The sequence below is a fragment of the Heptranchias perlo genome, chromosome 28 (assembly GCF_035084215.1).
Source record: "Heptranchias perlo isolate sHepPer1 chromosome 28, sHepPer1.hap1, whole genome shotgun sequence".
Taxonomy (NCBI): domain Eukaryota; kingdom Metazoa; phylum Chordata; class Chondrichthyes; order Hexanchiformes; family Hexanchidae; genus Heptranchias; species Heptranchias perlo.
The window spans coordinates 16,757,793-16,783,857 of NC_090352.1; the positions used below are offsets into that span (position 1 = coordinate 16,757,793).

General features: G+C 47.0%; 1 protein-coding gene across 2 annotated transcripts in view; it reads left to right on the forward strand.

Moving 5' to 3' along the window:
* Nucleotides 1-26,065, forward strand: part of slc5a2 (solute carrier family 5 member 2) — a 40,206-nt gene that overhangs the window by 10,864 nt on the left and 3,277 nt on the right. For both annotated transcript variants that reach the window (XM_068008132.1, XM_068008133.1), the window contains exons 4-12: nt 3,567-3,626; nt 4,176-4,280; nt 4,617-4,722; nt 7,144-7,224; nt 11,018-11,247; nt 12,806-12,941; nt 18,720-18,827; nt 23,105-23,255; nt 23,727-23,895. In XM_068008132.1, the coding sequence (XP_067864233.1) occupies nt 3,567-3,626; nt 4,176-4,280; nt 4,617-4,722; nt 7,144-7,224; nt 11,018-11,247; nt 12,806-12,941; nt 18,720-18,827; nt 23,105-23,255; nt 23,727-23,895 (1,146 nt within the window). The remainder of the gene's footprint in view (nt 1-3,566; nt 3,627-4,175; nt 4,281-4,616; nt 4,723-7,143; nt 7,225-11,017; nt 11,248-12,805; nt 12,942-18,719; nt 18,828-23,104; nt 23,256-23,726; nt 23,896-26,065) is intronic.

Below are 26,065 nucleotides of genomic sequence, written 5' to 3' on the forward strand. Positions count from 1 at the left end.
CAGCGAATCAGCCATCACCACCCCTCTTCGCATCTCCCTCTGGAATGTCTGTTCATTTGTGAACAAGGCCCTTGCCATTCTTGAGCTAACTGTGGATGGTTGCACTGACATTATGGCCTTGACGGAAACCTGGCTGACGGGTGATGACACCATCCCCCTTAATGAAGCCTCCCAGCCTGGCTGTATGTTCCACCACAGTGATGGTGTGGCCCTTATCACCAAATCACACTTTTGTCTGTCCCCCAACTACTCGGGCAACTTCTCTTAAGAACATAAGAAATAGGAGTAGGAGTAGGCCATATGGCCCCTCGAGCCTGCTCCGCCATTCAATAAGATCATGGCTGATCTTCGACCTCAACTCCACTTTCCTGCCTGATCCCCATATCCCTTGATTCCCCTAGATTCCAAAAATTTTCCTTTGAGCATCTCACCTTGTTTTGCCCCCTCACCTTTCCTTTAAAATCCTCGTTCCCTACCGCCCACCCAAGTGCCATGCCAAGTTTCTCACCGAGATATCTTCACTGCTTTCCTCCCTCAGCCTCTGCACCGAGCGACTTCTCATCCTCGATGATTTTAACCTCCATCTCAACACACCATGCTCTTGCTCCTCTGAGTTCACTGGCCTCCTTCCTCCCTTAATCTCTCCCTCCATATGAACTCCCCTACGCATATTCATGGCCACCCCCTCGACCTCTCTACTCCTATCATGTCAATCACGGATAAGGCCATCTCTGATCACTTCCTTGTATCCCTTTCCACCCACATCCCCCTTCCCCCTCCCAACCCCACTTCCTTCAGTGTCTGCCCCTGGAAAAAACTCTCCCCCAAGTCACTTTCAAATTCCCAACTGTCTAGCCTTAGGCCCTCCATTCACCACGACATTTCTGCAGCTACCGATCTGCTCAAACAGACCCCCGCCTCCACCTTTGATGCCCTTTTCCCCATTAAAACTATTACTTTCTAACACCCTAGTCGTTCCCCCTGGTGTAGCCCCTATCTCCGCTCCCTTAAGCCCAAGGGCTGCAGACTTGAACGTTTATGGCGGACAATTGATTTAGCCATTCATCGCCAGATCTGGGTGGACCACATAAAGCACTCTCGGGTCCTGCTCTCCTCTTCCAAAACTGCTCACTATTCCAGGATCATCTGGAATGCAAAGTTAACCCCCGGCTTCTCTTCTCCACTACAAACCATCTTCTTAAATCCCTTTCCCCTGCCCCCTCCACCCTCACCTCCAATGAAAAGTGCGAGGAGCTCATGGACTTCTTTGTCACTAAGATTGAGAATTGTAAACAATTTTACAACACCAAGTTATAGTCCAGCAATTTTATTTTAAATTCACAAGCTTTCGGAGGCTTCCTCCTTCCTCAGGTGAACGTTGTTGGAAATGGCCCCCATGCTAGCTGATATTGTTAACGGTTCCCTCTCCTCAGGGATTGTCCCCCTTCCCTTCAAATCTGCCATTATCACCCCCTCCTCAAAAAAATCCACCCTTGACCCCTCTATCCTTGCAAACTACCGCCCCATCTCCAACCTCCCTTTCCTCTTCAAAGTCCCTGAACGTGTTGTCGCCTCCCAAATCCGTTCCCATCTTTCCAACAACGTTCACCTGAGGAAGGAGGAAGCCTCCGAAAGCTTGTGAATTTAAAACAAAATTGCTGGACTATAACTTGGTGTTGTAAAATTGTTTACAACTAAGATTGAGACCATGCATTCAGCTGCCTCTGCCGTTTCCCTCCCTTCCCCTAGCCCACCAAGCCAAACCTCCCCTAAGTTCCCCCCCTGCCCTAGCCAAGAAATTGTATCTTTCTCTAGTTTATCTCCTATCCCTCTTCATGCCTTCTCTGAGTTCATCTTGACCATGTGACCCACATCCTACTCCCTCGCCCCTATTCCCAACAAACTGCCGATCACCCAACTTCCCTTCCTGGCCCCCATGCTAGCTGATATTGTTAACGGTTCCCTCTCCTCAGGGATTGTCTCCCTTCCCTTCAAATCTGCCATTATCACCCCCTCCTCAAAAAAAACCACCCTTGACCCCTCTATCCTTGCAAACTACTGCCCCATCTCCAACCTCCCTTTCCTCTTCAAAGTCCTTGAATGTGTTGTCACCTCCCAAATCCGTTCCCATCTTTCCCGCAACCCCATGTTTGAATCCTCCAATCAGGTTTCCGCCCCTGCCACTGTACTGAAACAGCCCTTATCAAAGTCACAAATGACATCCTATGTGACTGTGAACATGATAAACTATCCCTCCTCATCCTTCTTGACTTGTCTGCAGCCTTTGACACGGTTGACTACACCATCCTCCTCCAACGCCGCTCCTCCGTCGTCCAGCTGGATGGGACTGCGCTCGCCTGGTTACATTCTTATCTATCCTGTCATAGTCAGGGAATCACCTGCAATGGCTTCTCTTCCCACTCTTGTGCCGTTACCTCTGGAGTCTCCCAAGGAACTATCCTTGGTCCCTTCCTATTTCTCATCTACATGCTGCCCCTTGGCAACATCATCCGAAAAAACGTGAGATTCCACATGTACGCGGATGTCATCCAGCTCTACCTCAACACCACCTTTCTCGACCCCTCCATTGTCTCTGATTTGTCACACTGCTTGTCCGACATCCAGTACTGGATGAGCAAAAATTTCCTCCAACTAAATATTGGGAAGACTGAAGCCATTGTCTCCCTTCCCCGCCACAAACTCTGTTCCCAATCCACCGACTCCATCTCTCTCCCTGGCCACTGTCTAAGGCTGAACCAGACCATTCACAACCTTGGCGTCCTATTTGACCCTGAGATGAGCTTCCGACTTCATATCTGCTCCATCACCAAGAGCGCCTACTTCCACCTCTGTAACATCTCCAGTCTCTGCCCCTGCCTCAGCTCATCTGCTGCTGAAACCCTCATCCATGCCTTTGTTACCTCTAGACTGGACAATTCCAATGCACTCCTGGCTGGGCTCCCATCTTCCATCCTCTGTAAACCTGAGCTCATCTAAAACTCTGCTGCCCATATCCTAACTTGCACCAAGTCCCTTTCACTCATCACCCCTGTGCTCGCTGACCTACGTTGGCTCCCGGTCCGGGAATCCTTGATTTTAAAATTCTCATCCTTGTTTTCAAATCCCTCCATGGCCTCACCCCTCCCTATCTCTGTCACCACCTCCAGCCCTACAACCCTCTGAGATCTCTGCGCTCCTCCAATTCTTGCCTCTTGCGCATCCCCAATTTTAATCGCTCCACCATTGGCAGCCGTGCCTTCAGCTGCTTAGGCCCTAAGCTCTGGAATTCCCTCACTAAATCTCTCTTCCTCTCTACCTCTCTCTCCTCCTTTAAGATGCTCCTTAAAACCTACCTCTTTGACCAAGCTTTTGGTCACCTGTCCTAATATCTCCTTATGTGGCTTGCTGTCAAATTTTGTTTGAAAATCGCTCCTGTGAAGCGCCTTAGGACGTCTTACTACGTTAAAGGCGCTATATAAATGCAAGTTGTTGATGTTGCTCTTGTCTCTCAGTAACAAATGAAGAAACGATCTGCCCTGTATAACTCCAGGATTTGCCTCCCACAGGCTCTGTTTATTGTGTTGCTCCTGGGTTGGCTCTTCGTCCCTGTTTACCTGACAGCTGGGGTGAGTACAAGATTCCATTTCCATTGAACTGTTTTAGCATTTGTATTGTACAACTCCCAGATGATGCGTGGACTTGTCCAACGCACTCTGATGCCCAGTCTTCTGGGCTGGATTCAAACATGGTCCCAGAGATGGAAGGACAATGTATCTAATGCACTGTGTCACCCAGAGCCCTGGAGCTGGATTCAATCCTGGGTGCCACTGGTGAAATACAGTGGGGGTAATTTTGACATTGGGTGATAGTGTAAAAGGAGCATTATCGATTCAGCTGCCCGTTATACATCTCTCCGGAATTTCATTTCTATTGATTTCAATAGATATAAACCTTTGTACACTAGCACCAAAGTCAAAATGACCCTCAGTGTATCAAATATAATGTGACACCCAGTTCCAATTAATGTCTCCAGGAAACTTCTTTCCTGCCAATCCTTTTTGTAACCAAATATTGGCCTGGCCCTTTTCAGAGATAAGTGGATTCAATGACTATTTTAAACAGGGGATGAAAATACTTGGAAATTACTTGAGAATTCTTCGTGTGTCCTTTCCCAGGTCATCACCATGCCCCAGTACCTAATGAAGAGGTTTGGAGGAAACCGAATCAGACTCTACCTCTCCCTCATCTCTCTCTTTCTATACATATTTACCAAGATCTCGGTGAGTATTTCCCCATGGCCCTCACTGCATTCAACCTTTTTTTGACTCTCTCTCTTTGACTGGTCCTTGTTGGTGAGACTCCCTCCATAAAAGGTGTTCTTAAGGAGAGGTTTCCTCTTTAAGGGTCCCTGATGGTCAAACTCCATCTATAAGGGGTCCCTGGTGGTCAGGCTCCCTCTTTAAGGGTCTAGATGGGCAGACCCCCATTTTAAGAGATCCTGATGGTCATCTCTCTCTTTAAGGATCCCTGACGATCAGACTCCATCTTCAGTTACATTGGCTCTTATTGACATTTATTTATTGACGGCGATTTTTTTTTGTCTAATTATCTGGCAGGTGGACATGTTCTCTGGGGCGGTCTTCATCCAACAAGCCCTGGGTTGGAACATCTATGTTGCAGTAATTGCACTGCTAGTTATTACTTGTATCTACACTGTCACAGGTAGGAACTGAAGATCAGGCAAGTGAATATCATGTTTACATGGAGCATTCTGCGGGCTGACCCTTGAGAAATTAGGAAGATGAAAATTGGACAAATGGACAATACAGAGCAGGAAGAACCCAGCTTCCATCCCTGGTCTGTGTTAAGTCAGCTGATCTCACCCAGTGTAGTTCTGAGCAACACAAATTGGATGGACCCAGGTTACATCCCTAGTCTGTGCTGACTTAGCTGATATGACCCGGTGTAGTACTAAACCACACAGTGTAGGAAGTTCTGAGTTCTATCCCTGGCCCATGTTTAGTTAGCTGATTGCAGCTGGGTTGGCGATAGGTGTGCTAAAATTGGGCTCAGTGCCTCTGGGAGAAGAAAAAGCAGCCGGGATCCCTACTTTTGATTACTATCCAGTGACTCTTGCTGCAATGTTGTATTTATGTGGGCGTCAGATGTGGACAGGATCAGATTCAGCTTGGTTGTCTCCCTCCCCCCACCCCCCCCACCTCTATGAACACTTCATGTGACACATAGTGTCTAGGGTTATTGAATGTATATCTAGCAATCCAACTGTGACCCTTGCAAGCTTCCACTGTGGGCATCGGTAGGGGTAATCCCCCATCGGGTAAGAGTCTCAGCATCTGATCTTACCCCGTTCCTGGGGTAGTTGCCATCAATCAGCCAATTCTTGTATTTGTACATCCTCCTGTCTCAAAATTTAAAATGTCTTTTTATTTGATTCTGCAGGGTAATCTGAATTTACTTTTTATTTACTGGGTTGGGGAGTTACATAGTCAGAGCTTAAAAAGCCATTGACCGATTGAGGTAATTGAAGAACTGGTTTACTAGAAGGAAACACACATACAAAGTGGGTCCTGGCAAGGCCATCACTGTGAAAACTTTTGAAGCCTAGTTAAGGCCGACTGTCTAACTGAGGCCATGTAGGGGGCTACTTGAGGCCCACCAACTATTTGAGGCCCACTACCTAACTGAAGCCCAATTTAGCCCTACTACCTAAATCAGGCCTAATTCCCTCAATTCTAGATTCCATTAATTCAGGTTATCGTGATTTAGGAAGCTTGTGTTTTCATGCCTCGTCTCCCCTCCCCCATGTTACTGCCAGCTTTTGGCAATATTGAGGCTACCTGTGGTAGAAAGAACTAGATATAGGAGGAACGTTTGCATTTATTGCTCTTTGAATATCCCTGTGCACAACAAGTGAGCACAACTCTGCTGGGCTCTTTCCAAAAGTCCATCTGTTCCAGTCGATAAACTAACAAGGTCTTTGATACGATGTTCCTCTTTAATTTTTAGCTTATACTGACAATTGTGCTAAGTGACTGGGCGATTAAAATTCCTCAATTATGTTCCCTTGTAATTATTCATGGGGCCTTTGACTCTTTCGTTCTATAAACATTCACAGGGTCAGATGGAATATTCTGGAATGCAGGTTGACAATGTCCTTACTCTTAAATTAACCATGTCCCTCCACCATCCTAGTAATACAATTCATTTTAACCCTTACATTGCAGGAACATTTAGGGAAACTCCAATGTCCTGGGCCAATCAGTTTTATTCCTTTTCAGCTAAGCCACTGTGACCTTGAAACGGACACTAATATTACAGCAATAAATCCATGGAGAACTGTTCTAAAATCAGATTCCCTCACCCTCATCCCCACTCATAATTTTCGAACCTACTGTCCTGAAGGTGCTGACTCTCGCTGGGGTACATGTTCCACTGGAATAGGGGCCATCCTTCAAAAGGCCATTCTTCCTGCATGAGCCCAGACAGTGAGTATTGGCAGGCCATTGTACCACAGACTAGAATGAAGCTGCCACATGCCCTGTTGATCTTTGCAACAAGGAGAAAGCTTTCCTGATTTTGCAGCATACACGGTCAGTGCACCAAATGGAGACCCATGTCCTGTGCCGCACACCTTGGGAGAATGACCTCAGTGTCTGCACACAGGTGTAATGTTCATTGAACGTCATTCTTTTCATAGCAGGACCCATGGAATCTGAGTCTGCTTCCTCCTCAGCCAAGGGAAGCTATCTCCAATCCCTCCACTGGCGTCCAGCCAAGTCCTCATCCACTCCCCGCTCCTCGAGCTTCCTCGTGCACTGTGACTCACCTTATATAATATCCTCATCTCCACTATGTAGATTCCCCCGGATGAATGTCTCTGAGTTGGTGCATGGGACAGGTAAGGTGGTGACAAAGGTAATTTAATAAGGTGGGGGGGGGGGGGGGGTGGGAGTGTAGCAAGGGCACCGGAGAGATCTCTGCTGAGTAAGTTGATCTCACCCAATGTGGTAGAGTTTTGCAGAGCAAGGGGCAGCATAGCACAAAGTGAAAAGGCTTGTTTCTGTACAATGCTGGGCGCCTGTTTCTACACGATGCTGACTGCTTGTTTCTGATTGATTATAGGGGGCCTGGCCGCATTGATGTACACGGACACAGTGCAGACATTTGTGATCATTGTTGGTGCTTTTGTGCTGATGGGATACTGTAAGTGAGTCACTCTTTGTACCTTTCAGACAAGAAAGAGCTAAAAAAATTCCCCATGTCCCCTCGATGGCCTGACTGAGTTTAAACTGTGAGTGACTGAGCCGCACAGAGCAGGTAGGGCCCAGGTTCAGTCCTAGTCTGGGCTAAGTTAGCTGATCTCAGCCATGACAGGGGATTGCTGCACCAGGACCTAAGTGCCCCTGGCTTTGGAAAGGAAGAAAATCAGCCAGTGCTCTCACTCTTGATCAGTATCTAGTGACCACTCATGGAAAGTGCATGTGCGTGAATGTTGGGTTCTGGCTCATTGGTGATACCTTCTACAATTGAGTAATCTGCTGACACTACCTGGGCTCACATGGGCACTTGGCTGAGGTATCAGAGGGCATTCTGTTCCTGTGGAACCTGTACCCAGCAAGAGTCAGCACCTTGAGGAGAGGATGGGAGAAAACTGAGAGGGAAGAAGACAAATCCCTCTTGCTCCACAAATGGCGTGCATGAACTCGTCTTCATCAAAATACCGTGACATAACTCTAATACTACTTACTCACTGTACTGAAAAATGACAACTGTAAGAATCATTTTTGTTTGGGAGCATCAGTGCTAGTCACAGTCCGGGATTCTTTGGCCACTTTTCTACAGAAAAGAATCGGACATGAGCAGTTTTTAATATGAATTCTGAGCAAAAGATGCATAAAAGGATTGGTCTTTTGGGACAGCCCCATGCTGACTGTCAAGACTGGTAGCAGTCTATCCTTTTAAGTTAAGGAAGGAACCCCAAAGCAGGCTAGCGTATGTATGTTCTGTATTTTGTATTGGTACACAAACAGAAGTTATACTGATTGTACCAAGTGTCTCTCATTGTGCTCAGTGTGTATATTTTGCCAATTGTGGAATAAACCAATTTACAGATGGAATGAAACACCATCTCGCCTAATGTTAACACAGTCCACCTTCAGAGAGATTGAAGGAGTACACGTGCTTAAGACATGGAGACGCAGAACACAAGGGAGTTTCGTTGCTACACTCCTGGGTCCCACTACTGCTCTAATAGACACCAGGCTGTGGGAGTCAACATCCATAAGGAGCAGGTGACCAGACTGCTTAAGGGAGCAGCTGATACCACTGAACCCAAGTGGATATCGACAGCAGACCCAAATCCGTAACAATATTCTTGCAAGATATTTCATGATGTTGTACAATGCCTGTGTCTACGTATAATATTGTCCTTTAATTAATTAGAGACATTTTCAATTTGTTATTTCAAATCCAATGGCATCAGGCTCAGTACTTTCTCTGGGTCAGCTTCCCCCTGGTGGTCTTAGTTCTTGCTGTTTGCCTCAAGGAGTCTCTTTCCTCCAATTCTTTCCTCCTCTGAATGCACTGTCTGTCACTGGGTGTACAGATTCCATGGTGCTGGAAGCCTCACACAAGGGCCATGTGTGAGACCTGAGAATGAAGCCCCAATTTTAACCCTGATCACCCGGCTGGAACGGTGCAGGTGGGGGGTTAAAATGGCAGTCGGGCACTACCCGCTGTCCTCCCCCTGTGTTCACGCCAGCTACCATGTTAACTCCCAGGTTTTCAGGAGTATTGAGGCCACCTGCTGCAGGCAAGCCACAGCTTCATGAAAATGGAAATGTCAGAGTCCAATGACGTCTTTCGGACCCTGAAGCGATTTAACTGGGGATCGTGGCTGCATTGCCCAATATCAGAGCCACTTGGGAAAGCTAGCGGTAAACAGGATCCAGTGCCAAAAGAGGCCCAGGTAATTGAAACATTTTTTAAAGTGCTCCTCCCAGCCTCCTGGGCTTTCCCCCTCCTTCACCAGCCGCAATTCTCATCGCATCCCCCTCTCCCCCACCCGGATGACATAGTACCTGGGACCATCAGTCTCTTGCTGCACGAAATCCCGCTCCCGATCCTGCTCACCGGCCTCCACGTCATCCCCATCGGCTTTGAGCAGGAGTCATCTTGGCAACATTTAAATGAGGCCTGGGAGCTAAGATTGCCTGGGCCTTACGCTAGCGCCACTATCAGTGCCTCCCCCAGTCCCCGCACACCGCAGTCCTACCCTAGGTTAAAATCCTGGGCTTGAGTGGCAGCAGACTATTCAACAATGATGGCATCACAACTAAGCCAGATCCTGTCCTCACAACATCCAAACACACACTTTCCAGCAGGGGTCATTAAATAGTAATCTTAAGAAGAAACTTTGCTTATTTTTATTCTTCCTAAGCCAAGGACAACCCCTAATGCCCACCCCAGCTGAGACCAGCTAACTCAGCATAGATCAGGGATGAAACCTCGATTCTTCCTCGAGACTTGTTCTTTAAAAAGGGTCCTGATGGCGAGTTTCCCTCTTTACAAGTGGTCAGGGATGGTAAGACTCTCTTGAAATCCTTCCACGCCCTCTCTACAAGTGGTTCTGATGGTCAAACTCTCTTAAAATAGATTCCATGATGGTGAGAATCCCTCTTTAAAAGAGATCACTTATGGTCACACTCTTTAAAAGGAATCCTTGAGGGTGAGACTCCCTCTTTGAAATGGGTCCTGATGGCAAAATTCTCTCTTTAAAGGGAGCCTGGATGATGAAGAGCCCTATTTAAAAGAGGTTCCTGATGGTGAGGCTCCCTCTTATTGAGCACCATACTGTTATGAGGTAACCTTTCACCCCATGCTCATGCTCATGCTCATAACTCAATTGGACTGTGGTAAGCCCGATGACATGTTGTACTTCGACTTCCAAATGCTTTTGACAAAGTTCCACTTGAAAGGCTCTTAGTCAAACTCAAAGCTACAAAAATTCAGGGTAAATCTTGGGAATGGATAGTAAATGAGATGAAGAATAGGAAACGAGCACTTATTAAAGAATTTATGTCAGACTGGTGGGAGGGGATTACTGAATGAGATGCCTCAGGGCTCAGTGTTGTGACTATTACTGTTTCTAATTTACATAAATGATGTGGATTCAGAAACTCTATAAAGTGATCAAATTTGCAGATGATATCAAACTAGGAGGGGCAGTGGAATCAAAAGAGGCAGCTCAGAAATGACAGAATGAGTTGGACCAAATGTGTAAGTGGACAGAACGATGACAGATGACATTTAATGAGAGACCTTAGGGTCTTAGTAGACTTAATGGCTAAATACGCCCAACCAATGCAGAGCAGCATTCAACAAATGTAGTTCAACTACATGGCCTAATAGTAGAATATCAGTCAAGGGAGGTAGTGAGCAAACTTTATAGTGCTCTGGTCAAACCATGCTTTGAATATTCTGTCCGGTTCTGGTCACCAAGAAACAAAAGAAACATTCAAGCACTGGAGGCGATGCAGAGAAGAGCCATGAGGCCGATCCCTAGAGTTTGGGGTCTGAGTTATAAGGCAGGTCTGGAGAGAGATGGGACTTTTCAGCCTGAAAAGGAGGCATCTGACAGGTAATCTTATAGAGGTTAATAAGGTTGTTAAGGGAATGGAAAAGGTAAGTCCAGAATATTATATATAAATTAAATTGCATGAACAAGATGACACGGGTTCAAACTAGTAAAAGGTAAATTTAGGACAGATATCAGAAAATTCTTCTTCACTTAAAGATTGTTCAAGGTGGAATAAGCTTCCAGAGTAGTGGAGGCAAAGTCTCTGGAAATATTTGGATGCTACAACATGGGGTGGGGTTTTAGAACCTTTCTCGGTGAATTAATTAGAATGGATCAGATGGCCTTCCTCAGTTGTAATTATCTTGCAATTTTGTGATTCTGCCATTAACCTGTGGATTCCTGCTCCATCTTCCACAGCTTTCCATGAAGTTGGGGGCTACCAGGCTTTGTTTGCCATGTACAAAGAGGCTGTGCCAACCCTTCATGATTCACTAGATCCCCTCCGCTACAACATCTCCGACAAGTGCTACCTCCCTCGTGCTGACTCATACAACCTCCTACGAGATGCAGTCACTGGTGACCTACCCTGGCCAGGATTAATCTTTGGCATTACCATCATCGCAATTTGGTTCTGGTGCAGTGATCAGGTAGGCTGGTGATTGACCATTAATGACATTGATCCCCAGTTCTCAACAAAATATTTTCTTAAGAAAACTTCTATAAGGGGCCAGATATTAGATACGCTGCCCTTTCACCCCGGGACCTAGGTTTGAATCCAGCCTCAGGGAACAGTGTGTGTTAGGTACACTGTTCTTTCAGCCCCAGTAAGATGGGAGGAAAGTTTCCACTCTCTGCTGGCTGTGAGTGTATTATTGACCTTCGGGCAGTATCAACCTAGTCTTCATGAGCAATATCAGATGCATATCTATCGCTTTAAGGTATCAAAGCATGCCTGAGAGGAACTGATCAGATACGAGTGGAACATAGGAGTTAGGGGAGGTGACTGAAGGTGAAATCATGGGTTTTGAGAAGATAAAGAGAGAAGTCATGAGATGGAGGCCTTTAGAGAGAGAGCTCCAGAGTGTGGGTAATGATAACTGAAGTCTCTGCCACTGATGGTGCAGAGAGAGGTAGACACACATTAACAGGCTCAAAAGAGGGGAGTATGGAGCAGGAATGTAGAGCTGGAGAAGGTTGGCAATTTGGGAGGAACGAGGGTGTGGAAGGATTTGAAGTTGAGGACGAGGATTTTGAAGTTGATGCTCAAAGGGATGGGGAGGTAGTGGAGGGTGGTAAGAGCAGAGGTGACAGGTGATGTCCATTAGGATGGAGGTTATAGGTGATAGCTGTAAGGACAGGGGTGATAAGTGAAAACGCTAAAGCCAGGGGTGACAGGTGCTGTCCGTAAGGACAGAGGTGAAAGGTGAGGACGGTAAAAACAGAGGTTAAAGGTGAGGGCATTAAGGACATGGGTGAAAGATGAGGGTGGTAAGGACAGGGGTGAAAGGTGAGGACGGTAAGGACGGGTGAAAGGTGAGGGCGGTAAGGACAGAGGTGAAAGGTGAGGACGGTAAGGACGGGTGAAAGGTGAGGGCGGTAAGGACAGAGGTGAAAGGTGAGGGCAGTAAGGACAGAGGTGAAAGGTGAGAGTGGTAAGGACAGGGGTGAAAGGTAAGTGATTAATGTGGGCAGTGGAGGTCTGAAAGAATTGGAGTTTGTGTAGGGAGGAGCCCAGGAGGCTGGTGAGGAGAGTGTTGGAAACGTCAAACCTGAGGTGAAAAAGGTTTGAATGAGGATTTCACAGGCAGAGAGGTTGAGGTTGGGGCAAAGGCAGGAAATATTATGAAGTACAAAACTGCCCCTAATTTGGCATTAAATTGGCAAACTCACTTAGTTGAGAGTGTGAAGATGGGAAATGGGGGGAAAATTACACTGTTAAAATAGGGCTCCACTTCTAAAATTAGGGTTACTTTGTTTGATGGGACAGAGTAGAGGGAGCTTTACTCTGTATCTAACTCGTGCTGTACTTCAGCTCAGAGTGTTTGACAGGGTAATGCAGAGGGAGTTTGAGTCTGTATCTAACCCATACCGTATAGGTGCTGGGAGTATTTGATGCTGACAGTTGATGCTGAATTCCCCAGGAGTAAAATTGGATCTCTTTTAGTGAGATATTTCTAACAACTAATTGGTGTCCATCTCTTCCAGGTCATCATCCAACGTTGCCTTGCTGCTAAGAACCTGACACATGTGAAGGCCGGTTGTGTCCTATGTGGTTATATAAAGCTGTTGCCCATGTACCTGATGGTCATGCCAGGCATGATTAGTCGAGTCCTTTACCCAAGTAAGTTTTCTTAATCAAATGCCTATTTATACCATTCCAATGGATTCTTATCAATGGGCGGGAGAATACAAAAGAGTGACAGTCCATTGGCGAGGTAAGAGCTCACACCCCCCTCCCCATTCCCCCCCCCCCCACTCCCCACCCACACACTGTGCGACCTAATGATAATAAAGGGAGCTTGCATCACCATCTTCAGAACGTTGACTTTCCAATCTCACAATTTGTTTTTTGTGGAGAGGTTGGCAGCCAAATTCACAGCCCTATTAATGGGAGCAGGGAGCTTCACCAATGGGGATGGGGAGGGTATTGTGTGCTGATGTACAGAAACGAACAGAACAGGAAGCATCCAGGTTCCAGTCCCGGCCTGTGCTGGGTTAACTGATCTCACCCAATACGATACTGAGCCAAGCACAGCAAATGGCACTCAAAGCCTGAAATGACATTCCCTTACAAGAGAGGGGAAAATTCAAATTTTTAGCCCTGGTTTGCATGCCTCCATGGGGCAAGTTTCATTTCGTAATTTGTTAGTTGTGTTCTGGGGTGTTTTTTTTTATTCGTTCATGGGATGTTGGCGTCGCTGGCAAGGCCAGCATTAATTGCCCATCCCTAATTGCCCTTGAGAAGGTGGTGGTGAGCCGCCTTCTTCAACCGCTGCAGTGCGTGTGGTGAAGGTTCTCCCACAGTGCTGTTAGGAAGGGAGTTCCAGGATTTTGACCCAGCGACGATGAAGGAATCGCGATATATTTCCAAGTCAGGATGGTGTGTGACTTGGAGGAGAACGTGCAGGTGATGTTGTTCCCATGCGCCTGCTGCCTTTGTCCTTCTAGGTGGTAGAGGTCGCGGGTTTGGGAGGTGCTGTTGAAGAAGTCTTGGCAAGTTGCTGCAGTGCATCCTGTGGACGGTACATGCTGCAGCCACAGTGCACCGGTGGTGAAGGGAGTGAATGTTTAGGGTGGTGGATGGGGTGCCAATCAAGTGGGCAGCTTTGTCCTGGATGGTGTCGAGCTTCTTGTGTGTTGTTGGAGCTGCACTCATCCAGGCAAGTGGAGAGTATCCCATCACACTCCTGGCTTGTGCCTTGTAGATGGTGGAAAGGCTTTGGGGAGACAGGAGATGAGTCACTCGCCACAGAATACCCAGCCTCTGACCTGCTCTTGTAGCCACAGTATTTATGTGGCTGGTCCAGTTAAGTTTCTGGTCAATGGTGACCCCCAGGATGTTGATGGTGGGGGATTCGGCGATGGTAATGCCATTGAATGTCAAGGGGAGGTGGTTAGACTCTCTCTTGTTGGAGATGGTCATTGTCTGTCGCGAATGTTACTTGCCACTTATCAGCCCAAGCCTGGATGTTGTCCAGGTCTTGCTGCATGTGGGCACGGACTGCTTCATTATCTGAGGGGTTGCAAATGGAACTGAACGCTGTGCAATCATCAGCGAACATCCCCATTTCTGACCTTATGATGGAGGGAAGGTCATTGATGAAGCAGCTGAAGATGGTTGGGCCTAGGACACTGCCCTGAGGGACTCCTGCAGCAATGTCCTGGGGCTGAGATGATTGACCTCCAACAACCACTACCATCTTCCTTTGTGCTAGGTATGACTCCAGCCACTGGAGAGTATTCCCCCTGATTCCCATTGACTTCAATTTTACTCGGGCTCCTTGGTGCCACACTCGGCCAAATGCTGCCTTGATATCAAAGGCAGTCTCACTCACCTCACCTCTGGAATTCAGCTCTTTTGTCCATGTTTGGACCAAGGCTGTAATAAGGTCTGGAGCCGAGTGGTCCTGGCAGAACCCAAACTGAGCATCAGTGAGCAGGTTATTGGTGAGTAAGTGCCGCTTGATAGCACTGTCGACGACACCTTCCATCACTTTGCTGATGATTGACAGTAGGCTGATGGGGCGGTAATTGGCTGGATTGGATTTGCTTTTTGTGGACAGGACATATATGGGCAATTTTCCACATTGTCGGGTAGATGCCAGTGTTGTAGCTGTACTGGAACAGTTTGTGTCCGGGCTTCTCCAAAAATTGTGCTGCCTTGCGTCATTAGTGTAATGTAATTCCAGTGCACCATAAAAGCAGAAGCATAGGCTAAGGCAGCTTGCATAGCAGCTACGAGGAGCTCTTAAAGGTGGTATATCACCTGAAAATGAAACAAAATGGGATGGGGGGGCCAACTGCTGGATCTCTGTTCCTGTCAGCATCATTCGCGCCAGACAAGTGCCAGGCAATGACCATTTCCAATAAGGAAGAGTCTGACCACCTCCCCTTGACATTCAACGACATTACCATCGCCGAATCCCCCACCATCAACATCCTGGGGTTCACCATTGACCAGAAACTTAACTGGACCTGCCACATAAATACAGTGGCTACAAGAGCAGGTCAGAGGCTGGGTATTATGTGGCGAGTGACTCATCTCCTGTCTCCCCAAAGCCTTTCCACCATCTACAAGGCACAAGCCAGGAGCGTGATGGAATACTCTCCACTTGCCTGGATGAGTGCAGCTCCAACAACACTCAAGAAGCTCGACAACATCCAGGACAAAGCTGCCCACTTGATTGGCACCCCATCCACCACCCTAAACATTCACTCCCTTCACCACCGGCGCACTGTGGCTGCAGAGTGTACCATCTACAGGATGCACTGCAGCAACTCGCCAAGGCTTCTTCGACAGCACCTCCCAAACCCACGACCTCTACCACCTAGAGGGACAAGAGCAGCAGGCACATGGGAACAACACCACCTGCACGTTCCCCTCCAAGTCACACACCATCCTGACTTGGAAATATATCGCCGTTCCTTCATCGTCGCTGGGTCAAAATCCTGGAACTCCCTTCCTGACAGCACTGTGGGAGAACCTTCACCACACGGACTGCGGCGGTTGAAGAAGGCGGCTCACCACCACCTTCTCAAGGGCAATTAGAGTTGGGCAATTAATACTGGCCTCGCCAGCGACGCCCACATCCCATGAATGAATTTTTAAAAAAGCACTGAGGTAAATCTTCCTCTCTTCCCCATCCCCCATCCCCAGTAGAGGTCTCAGCTGCTCGACCCTTGATCACCCCACCATATTTAAATGATGGCGGGGAGGCAGGGCAGAAAATGGGCTGATTTCCCTGTATTCTGCCTCAAGTACTGCCAGCCCCAGGGACCACCAAGAGAAGGCTGCCAATTCATCCTGGAGCTGTGACAGGAAACCCGTTAACGGCAATGTTGGGAAAGAGAGGTTTCGAATAGTGGACACCTTTCTCCCTCTTCAGGTCCTTTTCCTCTTCCTGCAAGACCTGTGCTTCATGGAGAGCCTCTCTTTGGAATATTTTTTTTAAATCTTTGGGACGCTTCTGCCCCCTTTAAGCACTGCTGACTTTTTCTCGCTCGCAGTGGTGGGCTCCCCCTGTGTGACGGAGAGCCCATGAGGATCCCATCCTGCCTGAAGAATTAAGCCCAGCCCAAGAAAATGGGTTTGGGCAGCGGGCAGAAGTCCTGCCCTAACCCACCTCTGATGGTGAATCCATCCCAGAAGAAAATCCAGTCCTGAGTGTCTCCTGCTAAAGAAGGTGAAGGCGTAGGCGTGTCTTACCAATATTGTATTGCGGACCAGTACAGATAAGTAGAGAGCTCAGGTATCTTAGCAAGCTTCTCCAGGGTCTTTTTTTCCTCTTCTGGAAGGCTGTCCCTTTAACTTCAGAGACTGCATTCACCTGCCCCGCCACCTCTTCCCATGCCGCTCTCGCTGCATTTTGTTGAGGAGGGTGCCCAAAGATGCCACTTTGCCTCAACCTCCTTCAACCTGACTTCCCAGACTCTCTCAGGCAGCGTTCCGACCTGCATCCTGGGAATTGTGCGCATTTTCCAACATGCTGCATAGAATTATATAGAATTTATAGCACAGAAACAGGCCATTCGGCCCAACTGGTCTATGTCAGTGCTTATGCTCCACAAGAGCCTCCTCTCACCCTACTTCATGTAACCCTATCAGCATGATCTTTTATTCCTTTCTCCCTCATATGTCTATCTGGCTTTCCCATAAATGCACAAAGTTGCTCTCCAAACGGCTCTTTGTGTGCTCCACAGGGATTGCAAGTTCAGCTTTAAAGGGTCTGCTCAAGAAATGATGCCCCTTTTACCTCTGTGCATCCAGTGAGCTAGGCAAAGTATGCTGACAATGCAGCAATAAATAGCAGCACAAAACCTGGGGAGGTCCCCTCAGTGTGCCAGTAGCACAAAGTGCCCCTGTGCTGGCAGTGCAGCAGGAGCCCAATTTCAGGCCTCAGGTTCCATCCCCGGCCTGTGCTGAGTTAATTGATCTCATTCGGAGATGGCGCTGAGCCAACACAGAGCAGGAAGGGCCCAGGTTCCATCACAGGTTTGTGCTGAGTTAGCTCGAATTGGGTTAGCGGCTAGAACTGGCCTATGCACCTCTGTGTCAGGCAGGGGAAAATGAGACAGGGTTCCTGCTCCTGATCATTATCCACTATCCAGTGACTCCAGCTGGAAAGTGTCTGGATATCAGGTGATGACAGGAGCGGGCTTGGCTGCGATGCCCCACAGTTGAATATCCTCCTAACAGTCATTCTTTAGACCCACACCTGACATATGGTCACATGGTGAGCAACTAATGCCCATGGAACCGTCCCCCAGCGAGAGTCAGCGCCTTAAGCATTGAAAGGAAAATTGGATGGCAATCAATGACCAACGTGCTTTTTATTTGATGTTCAGTTGCTGTTATAATAACCTCTGTAGTTCATTAAGAAAATATGTTCCACTGTTCAGTAACATTACGGGCACTTTCGAATCAGACTGGGCTACCCCAGCTTGCATTTAGGCTGCCTCCATGGAAACCAATATTTTAATGTTTAAAAAGAGAAACACCTGATTCCTAAAGAATTTCAAACCATATCTCCTTTATTGGAGTTGTTAGCTAGGCCCCAAAAGCCTCAGTTAGGCTCCAAATTGAAAGTTCAAAAGTTAAAACATCACAGTTCTTGTCACAAGCTCAATTTCTCACCAAGTTTCTCCATCCTGAATAAATCTCCAAAATCATGAAGGCGTAGACAGAGTAGATAGAGAGAAACTGTTCCCATTGACGGAAGGGTCAAGAACCAGAAGGCGTAGATTTAAGGTGATTGGCAAAAGAACCAAGGGCGACATGAGGAAAACTTTTTCACACAGCGAGTGGTTATGACCTGGATGCACTACCTGAGGGGATGGTGGAGGCAGATTCAATCGTAGTTTTCAAAAGGGAATTGGACAAGGATAGAAGGGAAAAAAATTTGCTGGGCTATGGGGAAAGGGCGGGGGAGTGGGAATAGCTGGATTGCTCTTGCAGAGAGCCGGCACGGGCTCGACGGGCTGAATGGCCTCCTGTGCTGTAACCATTCTATGATTCTGTTCTATGATATGTAATAGCAAAAGGTTCAGAGTTCTGCCCTGAAACCTGTTTTGTGAACACTAGAGGGGGCTGTTCTGACAGGGAAGACAAACCACACTGCTCTAGCAGTTTAGAAGGAGCTTTACTCTGTATCCAACTCATGCTGCCCCTCACCTGAAAGTGTTTGATAGGACAGTGTACAGGACGCTTTACTCGCTATGTAAACTGTACCTCATCTGACATGGGAAAGCTCAATGGTGCAGTGAGCTTTGCTCAATGTCTAACTGATGCTAACAGTTGATCAACATCTGGGACAATATTCTATAGGGTCCATTTGAAGAAGTTAATTTGGGCCAAATTTGGAAAACCAGCTTATTCTAACGCATCCATCTTCTCCCACAGATGAGGTCGCATGTGTTGTGCCAGAGGAATGCGAGCGAATCTGCGGCACTCCAGTTGGTTGCTCGAACATTGCCTACCCAAAGCTGGTGGTCACACTGATGCCCAACGGTATGCAATCTGTATCACTATAAAACCAAGCTGCAAATAGCCCATCATCCACACTCCCTCTTCCCTGTATCCTCTCTGTGTTCAACTCAGAATTCATCCCACCAATTTCTCTGGCTGTTTCTTCCCTATTCTCCTCACCTGTGCATGGTTCCACTGGCGCTGGCTACCTTCCGGTACCTTGACCGAGTGGTCATGTGTGAGGGAGGTTATTGCATTGTGAGGGAAATTGCAGCTGACCCTGGTCTTCTCCTCATCCAATGTCCACAATGTCCAGCAGGGGTCATTCGACAATGATCAGGAGCAGGGTTTTTTCACACCCTTAACACAGAGAGACAGGAGCCAATTGTAACCCCCCTACCAGCTCCTTGTGTGAGATCAGCTAACTCAGCTCAGTCTGGGGATGGAACTTGGGCCCTTCCTGCTCTGCATGGCTCAGTTCCACACTGGATAAACTTACTCAGTCTCTAATTCTAATTCATTCTTTCATAGGACCTCAAATGAGGAGCTTCTCAGCTCAGTCTTCCCCTCCCCCTACAAAGTACACACCATTAAAATCCAAACTTGGTGTCACCATACGAACACTTCCTAATTTACATCATCCTCCTTGCTATTTTTTCAATCTTAGTGCTGTCCTGCACTCTGGGCCTTAGCTTTTTACCTAAGTATCAAACATAAATATCCTAAAGAAACCTGCAATATCTCCTCTACACACTCCACTGCTTCCCTCTGTGTTTATATATCCCACTGTTCCCACCATATACAGCACTGGGTGTCTTCTCTATATCTCTCACTGTTCCCCAGTGCATCCACTCTATATACCCACTGTTCCCCAGTCTGTCTCCTCGATATACCCCTGTTCCCCAGTGTGTTTCCTGTATATATCCCACTGTTCCCCAGTGTATATGTGCCATACCATGTCTCCTCTTTAGAACCCACTGTTCCCCAGTGTGTCCTCTCTATATACCACAGTGCCTCCTCGATATATCTCACTGTTCCACTGTGTGTCTCCTGTATATGCCCCACTGTGTCTTCTCTATATCATAGAATCACAGAATGGTTACAGCACAGAAGGGAGGCCATTCGGCCCATTGAGCCCATGCTGGCTCTCTGCAGGAGCAATCCAGCTAATCCCACTCCCCCGCCCTTTCCCCATAGCCCTCCAAATTTTTTCCCTTCAAATACTTGTCCAATTCCCTTTTGAAAACCATGATTGAATCTGCCTCCACCACCCCCTCTGGCAGTGCATTCCAGATCATAACCACTCACTGTGTAAAAAAGTTTTTCCTCATGTTACCCTTGGTTCTTTTGCCAATCACCTCAAATCTATGTCCTCTGGTACTTGACCCTTCCGCCAATGGGAACAATTTCTCTCTATCTACTGATTTTGAATACCTCTATCAAATCTCCTCTCAACTTTCTGTGCTCGAAGGAGAGCAACCCCAGCTTCTCCAGTCTATCCACATAACTGAAGTCCTTCATCCCTGGAATCATCCTGGTAAATCTCTTCTGCACTCTCTCTAAGGCCTTCACATCCTTCCTAAAATGCGGTGCCCGGAATTGGAAACAATACTCCAATTGTGGCCGAACCAGTGTTTTATAAAGGTTCAACATAATTTCCTTGCTTTTGTACTCTATGCCTCTATTTATAAAGCTCAGGTTGCCGTATGCCTTTTTAATCTCTTTCTCAACCTGCCCTACCACCTTCAACGATATGTGCACATATACCCGCAGATCTCTCTGTTCCTGCACCCCCTTTAGCATTGTACTCTTTAGTTTATGATTCCTGTCCTCGTTCTTCCTACCAAAATGTATCACTTCACGCTTCTCTACGTTAAATTTCATTTGCCACATGTCCACCCATTCCACCAGCCTGTCTATATCCTCTTGAAGTCTATCACCATCCTCCTCACTGTTTACTACCCTTCCAAGTTTTGCATCATCTGCAAATTTTGAAATTGTGCCCTGTACACCCCAAGTCCAAGACATTAATATATATCAAGAAAAGCAATGATCCTAGTACCGACTTCTGGGGAACACCACTGTACACCTCCCTCCAGTCGGAAAAACAACCATCTATGCTGCCACTGCCCCTTTTATTCCATGGGCTTTAACTTTGATGACAAGCATATTATGCGGCACTTTATCAAGTGCCTTTTGGAATTATATATACACCACATCAACCACGTTGCCCTCATCAACCCTCTCTGTTACCTCCTCAAAAAACTCAATCAAGTTGGTTAAACATGATTTGCCTTTAACAAATCCATGCTGGCTTTCCTTAATTAATCCATACTTGTCCAAATGACTGTTAATTTTGTCCCGGAATATTGTTTCTAAAACTTTCCCCACCATCGAGGTTAAACTGACTGGCTTGTAGTTGCCAGTTTTATCCTTACACCCATTTTTAAACAAGGGTGTCATATTTGCAATTCTCCAATCCTCTGACACCACCCCCTTATCTAAGGATGATTGGAAGATTATGGCCAGTACCTCCACAATTTTCACCCATACTTCTCTCCGTGACCTAGGATGCATCCCATCCGGACCGGGTGACTTATCTACTTTAGCCTTTCTAGTACCTCCTCTTTATCAATTTTTAGCCCATCCTGTATCTCAACTATATCTTCTTTTACTGTGAATTTGGCGGCATCTTCCTTGATAAAGACCGATGCAAAGTATTCATTTGGTACCTCAGCCATGCCCTCTGCCTCCATGCATAGATCTCCTTTTTGGTCCCTAATCAGCCCTACCCCTCCTCTTTCTAACCGTTTACTATTTACATGCCTATAGAAGACTCTGAACTTTCTATATTCAGCCTGGTTCTCACTTGTGTTATCAACCTGACATCTGACATACGCCGCCTTTTTCTGCTTCATCTTACTCTCTCTTTTGTCATCCAGGGAGCTCTGGCTTTATTTGCCCTACCTTTCCCTCTCATGGGAATGTACCTAGACTGTAGCCAAACCATCTCCTCTTTAAAGGCTGCCCATTGCTCAATTACAGTTTTGCCTGCCAGTCTTTGACTCCAATTTGCCCAGGCCAGATCCGTTCTCAACCCACTTAAATTGGCCCTCCTCCAATTTTTACTCTAGTGCGCTCCTTGTCCTTTTCCGTAGCTAATCTAAACCTTATGTTACTATGATCACTGTTCCCCCACTGACACTTGCTCCACTTGACCCACCTCATTCCCCAGAACCAGATCCAGCAATGCCTCCTTCCTCATTGGGCCCGAAATGTACTGGTCAAGAAAGTTCTCCTGAAACTTCAAAAATTCCTCCCCCTCTTTGCCCTTTACACTATTACTATCCCAGTCTATATTAGGATAGTTGAACTCCCCCATTATCACTACTCTATGTCTCTTGCACCTCTCTGTAATTTTCCTGCAGATTTGCTCCTCTATATCCTTCCCACTAATTGGTGACCTATAGAATACATCCAGTAGTGTAATGGCACCTCTATTGTTTCTTAACTCTAACCAAATAGATTCTGTCCTTGACTCCTCCAGGACATCCTCTCTCTCCAGCACTGCAATATTCTCCTTAATCAATACTGCCACTCCCCCCACCCCCCACTTTCTTTCCTTCCCTATCTTTCCTGAATACCTTACAATGAGGAATATTTAGTACCCAATCCTGCCCTATTTTGAGCCAGGTCTTCGTTATCGCCACAACATCATATTCCCATGTGGCTATTTGCACCTGCAGCTCACCAACCTTATTCACTACGCTGCGTGTGTTTACACACATGCACTGTAAATCTATCTTAGACCTTCTTGTATTCTCTCTTAGTCTGATCCCACCTAATACTGTACTGTTTCTTACTCTAGTGCTATCTGTTTCTCCCAATCCTTTGTGCACCTTGTTTCTCCTTTCCAATGCTACATCCTGGTGCCCATCCCCCTGCCAAATTAGTTTAAACCCTCCCCCACAGCACTAGTGAACCTCCCCGCAAGGACATTTGTCCCAGCTCTGTTGAGGTGCAACTCGTCCGGCCTGTACAGGTCCCACTTCCCCCAGAACTGGTCCCAATGCCCCAGGATTCTAATGCGCTCCCTCCTGCACCATTTCTCCAGCCACGCATTCATCTGCTCTTTCCTTTTTCTATACTCACTAGCACTATACACATTATAAAATACTAATCCCAGTATATTTCCCTTAGATACCCCACTATTCCTCAGTGTGACAATTTTATATCCCACTGGTCCCCATTGTGTCCCCACTGTTCCCCAAGGTACCAACTCTGTAATTGGTTTGAATTTGCCATGTGTCTCCGGACAGGACTACGTGGTTTGATGCTTGCCGTGATGTTGGCAGCTCTCATGAGCTCACTGGCATCTATCTTCAATAGCAGCAGCACGCTCTTCACCATGGATATCTGGGCAAGGATCCGAAAGGGGGCCAGCGACAAGGAGTTGATGATCGTTGGCAGGTGAGGAATCATTAACAGGATCTCAGGAATGTTTCACAAGATAATTATAGATGACGGAAGCCATTTGGCCCATCTCAGCTGAGATGGGCCAAAAGATCTTAACATCCCCTCTCTGCAGCATCCACTTGGTTGTTGAATGATTCCATGGTTTTCACTTCCACTATATCTGGAAGTCCATTCCATATGTTGGTCACTATTTGAAAGTTTGAGGGAAGCATCACTCTGTTATAGTACGTAGTACACAATGCCACCTCTAGGTGGCGGTGTCATCAAAAGGTCAGACTATCATCTGTCACAATCCCCTTCTGCTTTTCCATATCCTCAAATAGCACAACTACAGAAGAAACTCAGAGAGCCTGCGTGCATGAGGAATCTTGATGGCATGAACAGTGGTCCTTGCCATATGACCAGAATGGAATCTTAACCATAGAAACACCCATAATTTACATGTCCCCTTCGTCTCCTCCTCAGAGTCTGGATTCTCTGTATTGTCGCGATCAGCATTGGTTGGATCCCTGTGGTACAGGCAGCACAGAGTGGGCAACTCTTCGACTACATCCAATCTGTCACCAGCTACCTGGCACCGCCCATCGGCGCAGTCGTCCTGTTGGGCGTCTTTGTGAAAAGAGTCAATGAACCAGTAAGAAGCCATTCTGATAAAAGTTAACAGCCATTGACGGAGTGAATTTTCATTTTCACCTTCAGACTGTCCCATCAGCACTTCCAGGTCAGGTATAGCACAGGTTAGATACAAGGTGAAGCTCCCGCTATACTGTCCCATCAAGCACACCCAAGGCAGGTGCACCAGGGGTTAGATATAGATTAGTGGGGTCCAAAATTCCATGATATTTGGGGGAAAAAGTGGTATAGTTCTAATGAAGGGGACCGGAATTTGGAGCATAAGTCAGACACACCAAAGTTACACCCCTTCTCAAGTGGAACTGGCTGCTGGCAGAAGATATGCCACCCTCCAAAGCGGTACATATTTGCATGACAGAGTAATGAGGGCAAAAGCTTCTGCCCAGAAATTCTGCCATTTACATCAGAATTGCATCTGATTTAAGCTTGTCGAAAAGAGGAGCAATTTACTTGCATGACTTGTCAAACCAAGAAATGGTTGAGTTCACTGACTTTGACTGACCATAGGCTTTGCCTGAAATTCATCGTCGCTGGGTCAAAATCCTGGAACTCCCTTCCTAACAGCACTGTGGGAGAACCTTCACCACACAGACTGCAGTGGTTCAAGAAGGTGGCTCACCACCACCTTCTCAAGGGCAATTAGGGATGGGCAATAAATGCTGGCCTCGCCAGCGACGCCCACATCCCATGAACGAATAAAAAAAATATCAGATTTGACTGAACTGATTACAAAAATAGTTTCTCAGCTATGCAACTAAGAAAGAATTCTGCAAGCTGCCAGTTCCAAAGTTTCAGGCAAGGAAATCTTTTCCTTCACACCCTTCTGTCAGGGAGCCTTTACCATGGAGTTTACTTGGGCATTTCCATAAAAGTCCTTATATTGGAGGTAGATTAGGAGCAGGAGGAAGAGGAAATGAGAGGCAGGATAAGAATACAACAAAGGAGAAGAAGCCATACTAAGAGGTACTCTTCCACCAGAGAGTACAGACAATGCCGCTCCCTCTAAAATGAACACATTCTCCTGGCTACCTTGTGATCGATGAATTTCATGGTGCAATCTCCTCATTCCCAGTATCTACTCCCCCCAAGTGATTGCCTCTGGGCTGGTCAAAGATGGAGGACAAGTGACGCAGTGGTTCACAATAGCTGAGGAAAAAGGCTCTTAATTTCTTCTTCCCCTTCTGTGCCTTGTATGGCTGTAATTCATCTGCAGAAGAGGATGAAGAGAGGTTAGATTTGGTCTTGTGTTATCTCTTCTTGCATGTCCTCATTAGGTCATTGAACAACTTCCTGGTATCCCGGGAGTCAAGGAGCAAGAACCAGCATCCTCCACATTGCTCTAGCTACAGTTTTGGTTTTTCCCATGGGTGTCTAGCAGACATGCCCTCCTTTTTCTCATCTGGGCCAGCAATACTTGCAAGACCCATTGGTAAGATTGGCTGTGCGGTGCTTAGAGGAGGGCCCAGTGGCACACCCTTTAAGTCCTCAGATTATTATCCTGAGGATGGAGTAGATATTTCTCCAGCTACTTCTTTGCTGTACCACAGGACCTACTTTCTCTTCTCAGAATTATCTCCTTGAAAATCACACACAGAGCAACTCAGCACAAGGTACAAAGTGCAGTCTCTGGGCATAAGTACTGCACAAAACTTGCATGTAGGGCAAAGTACTGTCCACTTACCTCAGTGGACGGCTCCATCTATAAGAAACTGCTGACTTTTAAGCCTGGTTGCACTTGTAAGTGTTTGTGCCCAGCAACACCCGCCCCCCACCCCCACCCCACGTAACTCTCCAGTCAGCAGCAGGAGTTGTGGACCAGGACCACCCTCCAATATTATAATTAAATAATCCCAGGAATTCCCACGGGGTCAATGCCCAGATTTAAGGCCCACTCTGAAGCTGCATTGACAGTTTGGATATCACAAATTTTCAGGACCTCAGTCCCCTGGGGCTGGATTCAAACTTGTAAACAGAGGTGAAAGGACAGTGTATCCAACACACTGTGGCACCTGATCACCTGGGCCTGGATTCAAACCCAGGTCCCAGAGGTGAAAGGACAGTGTAATTAACACACTGTGATAGCCAGTCCCCTGTACCTGGGCATTGTTATCCAGAAGGGATCAGGAAATAACTCCCTGAAATAAAAATTACAAGCTAGTTGTTAGGTTAAG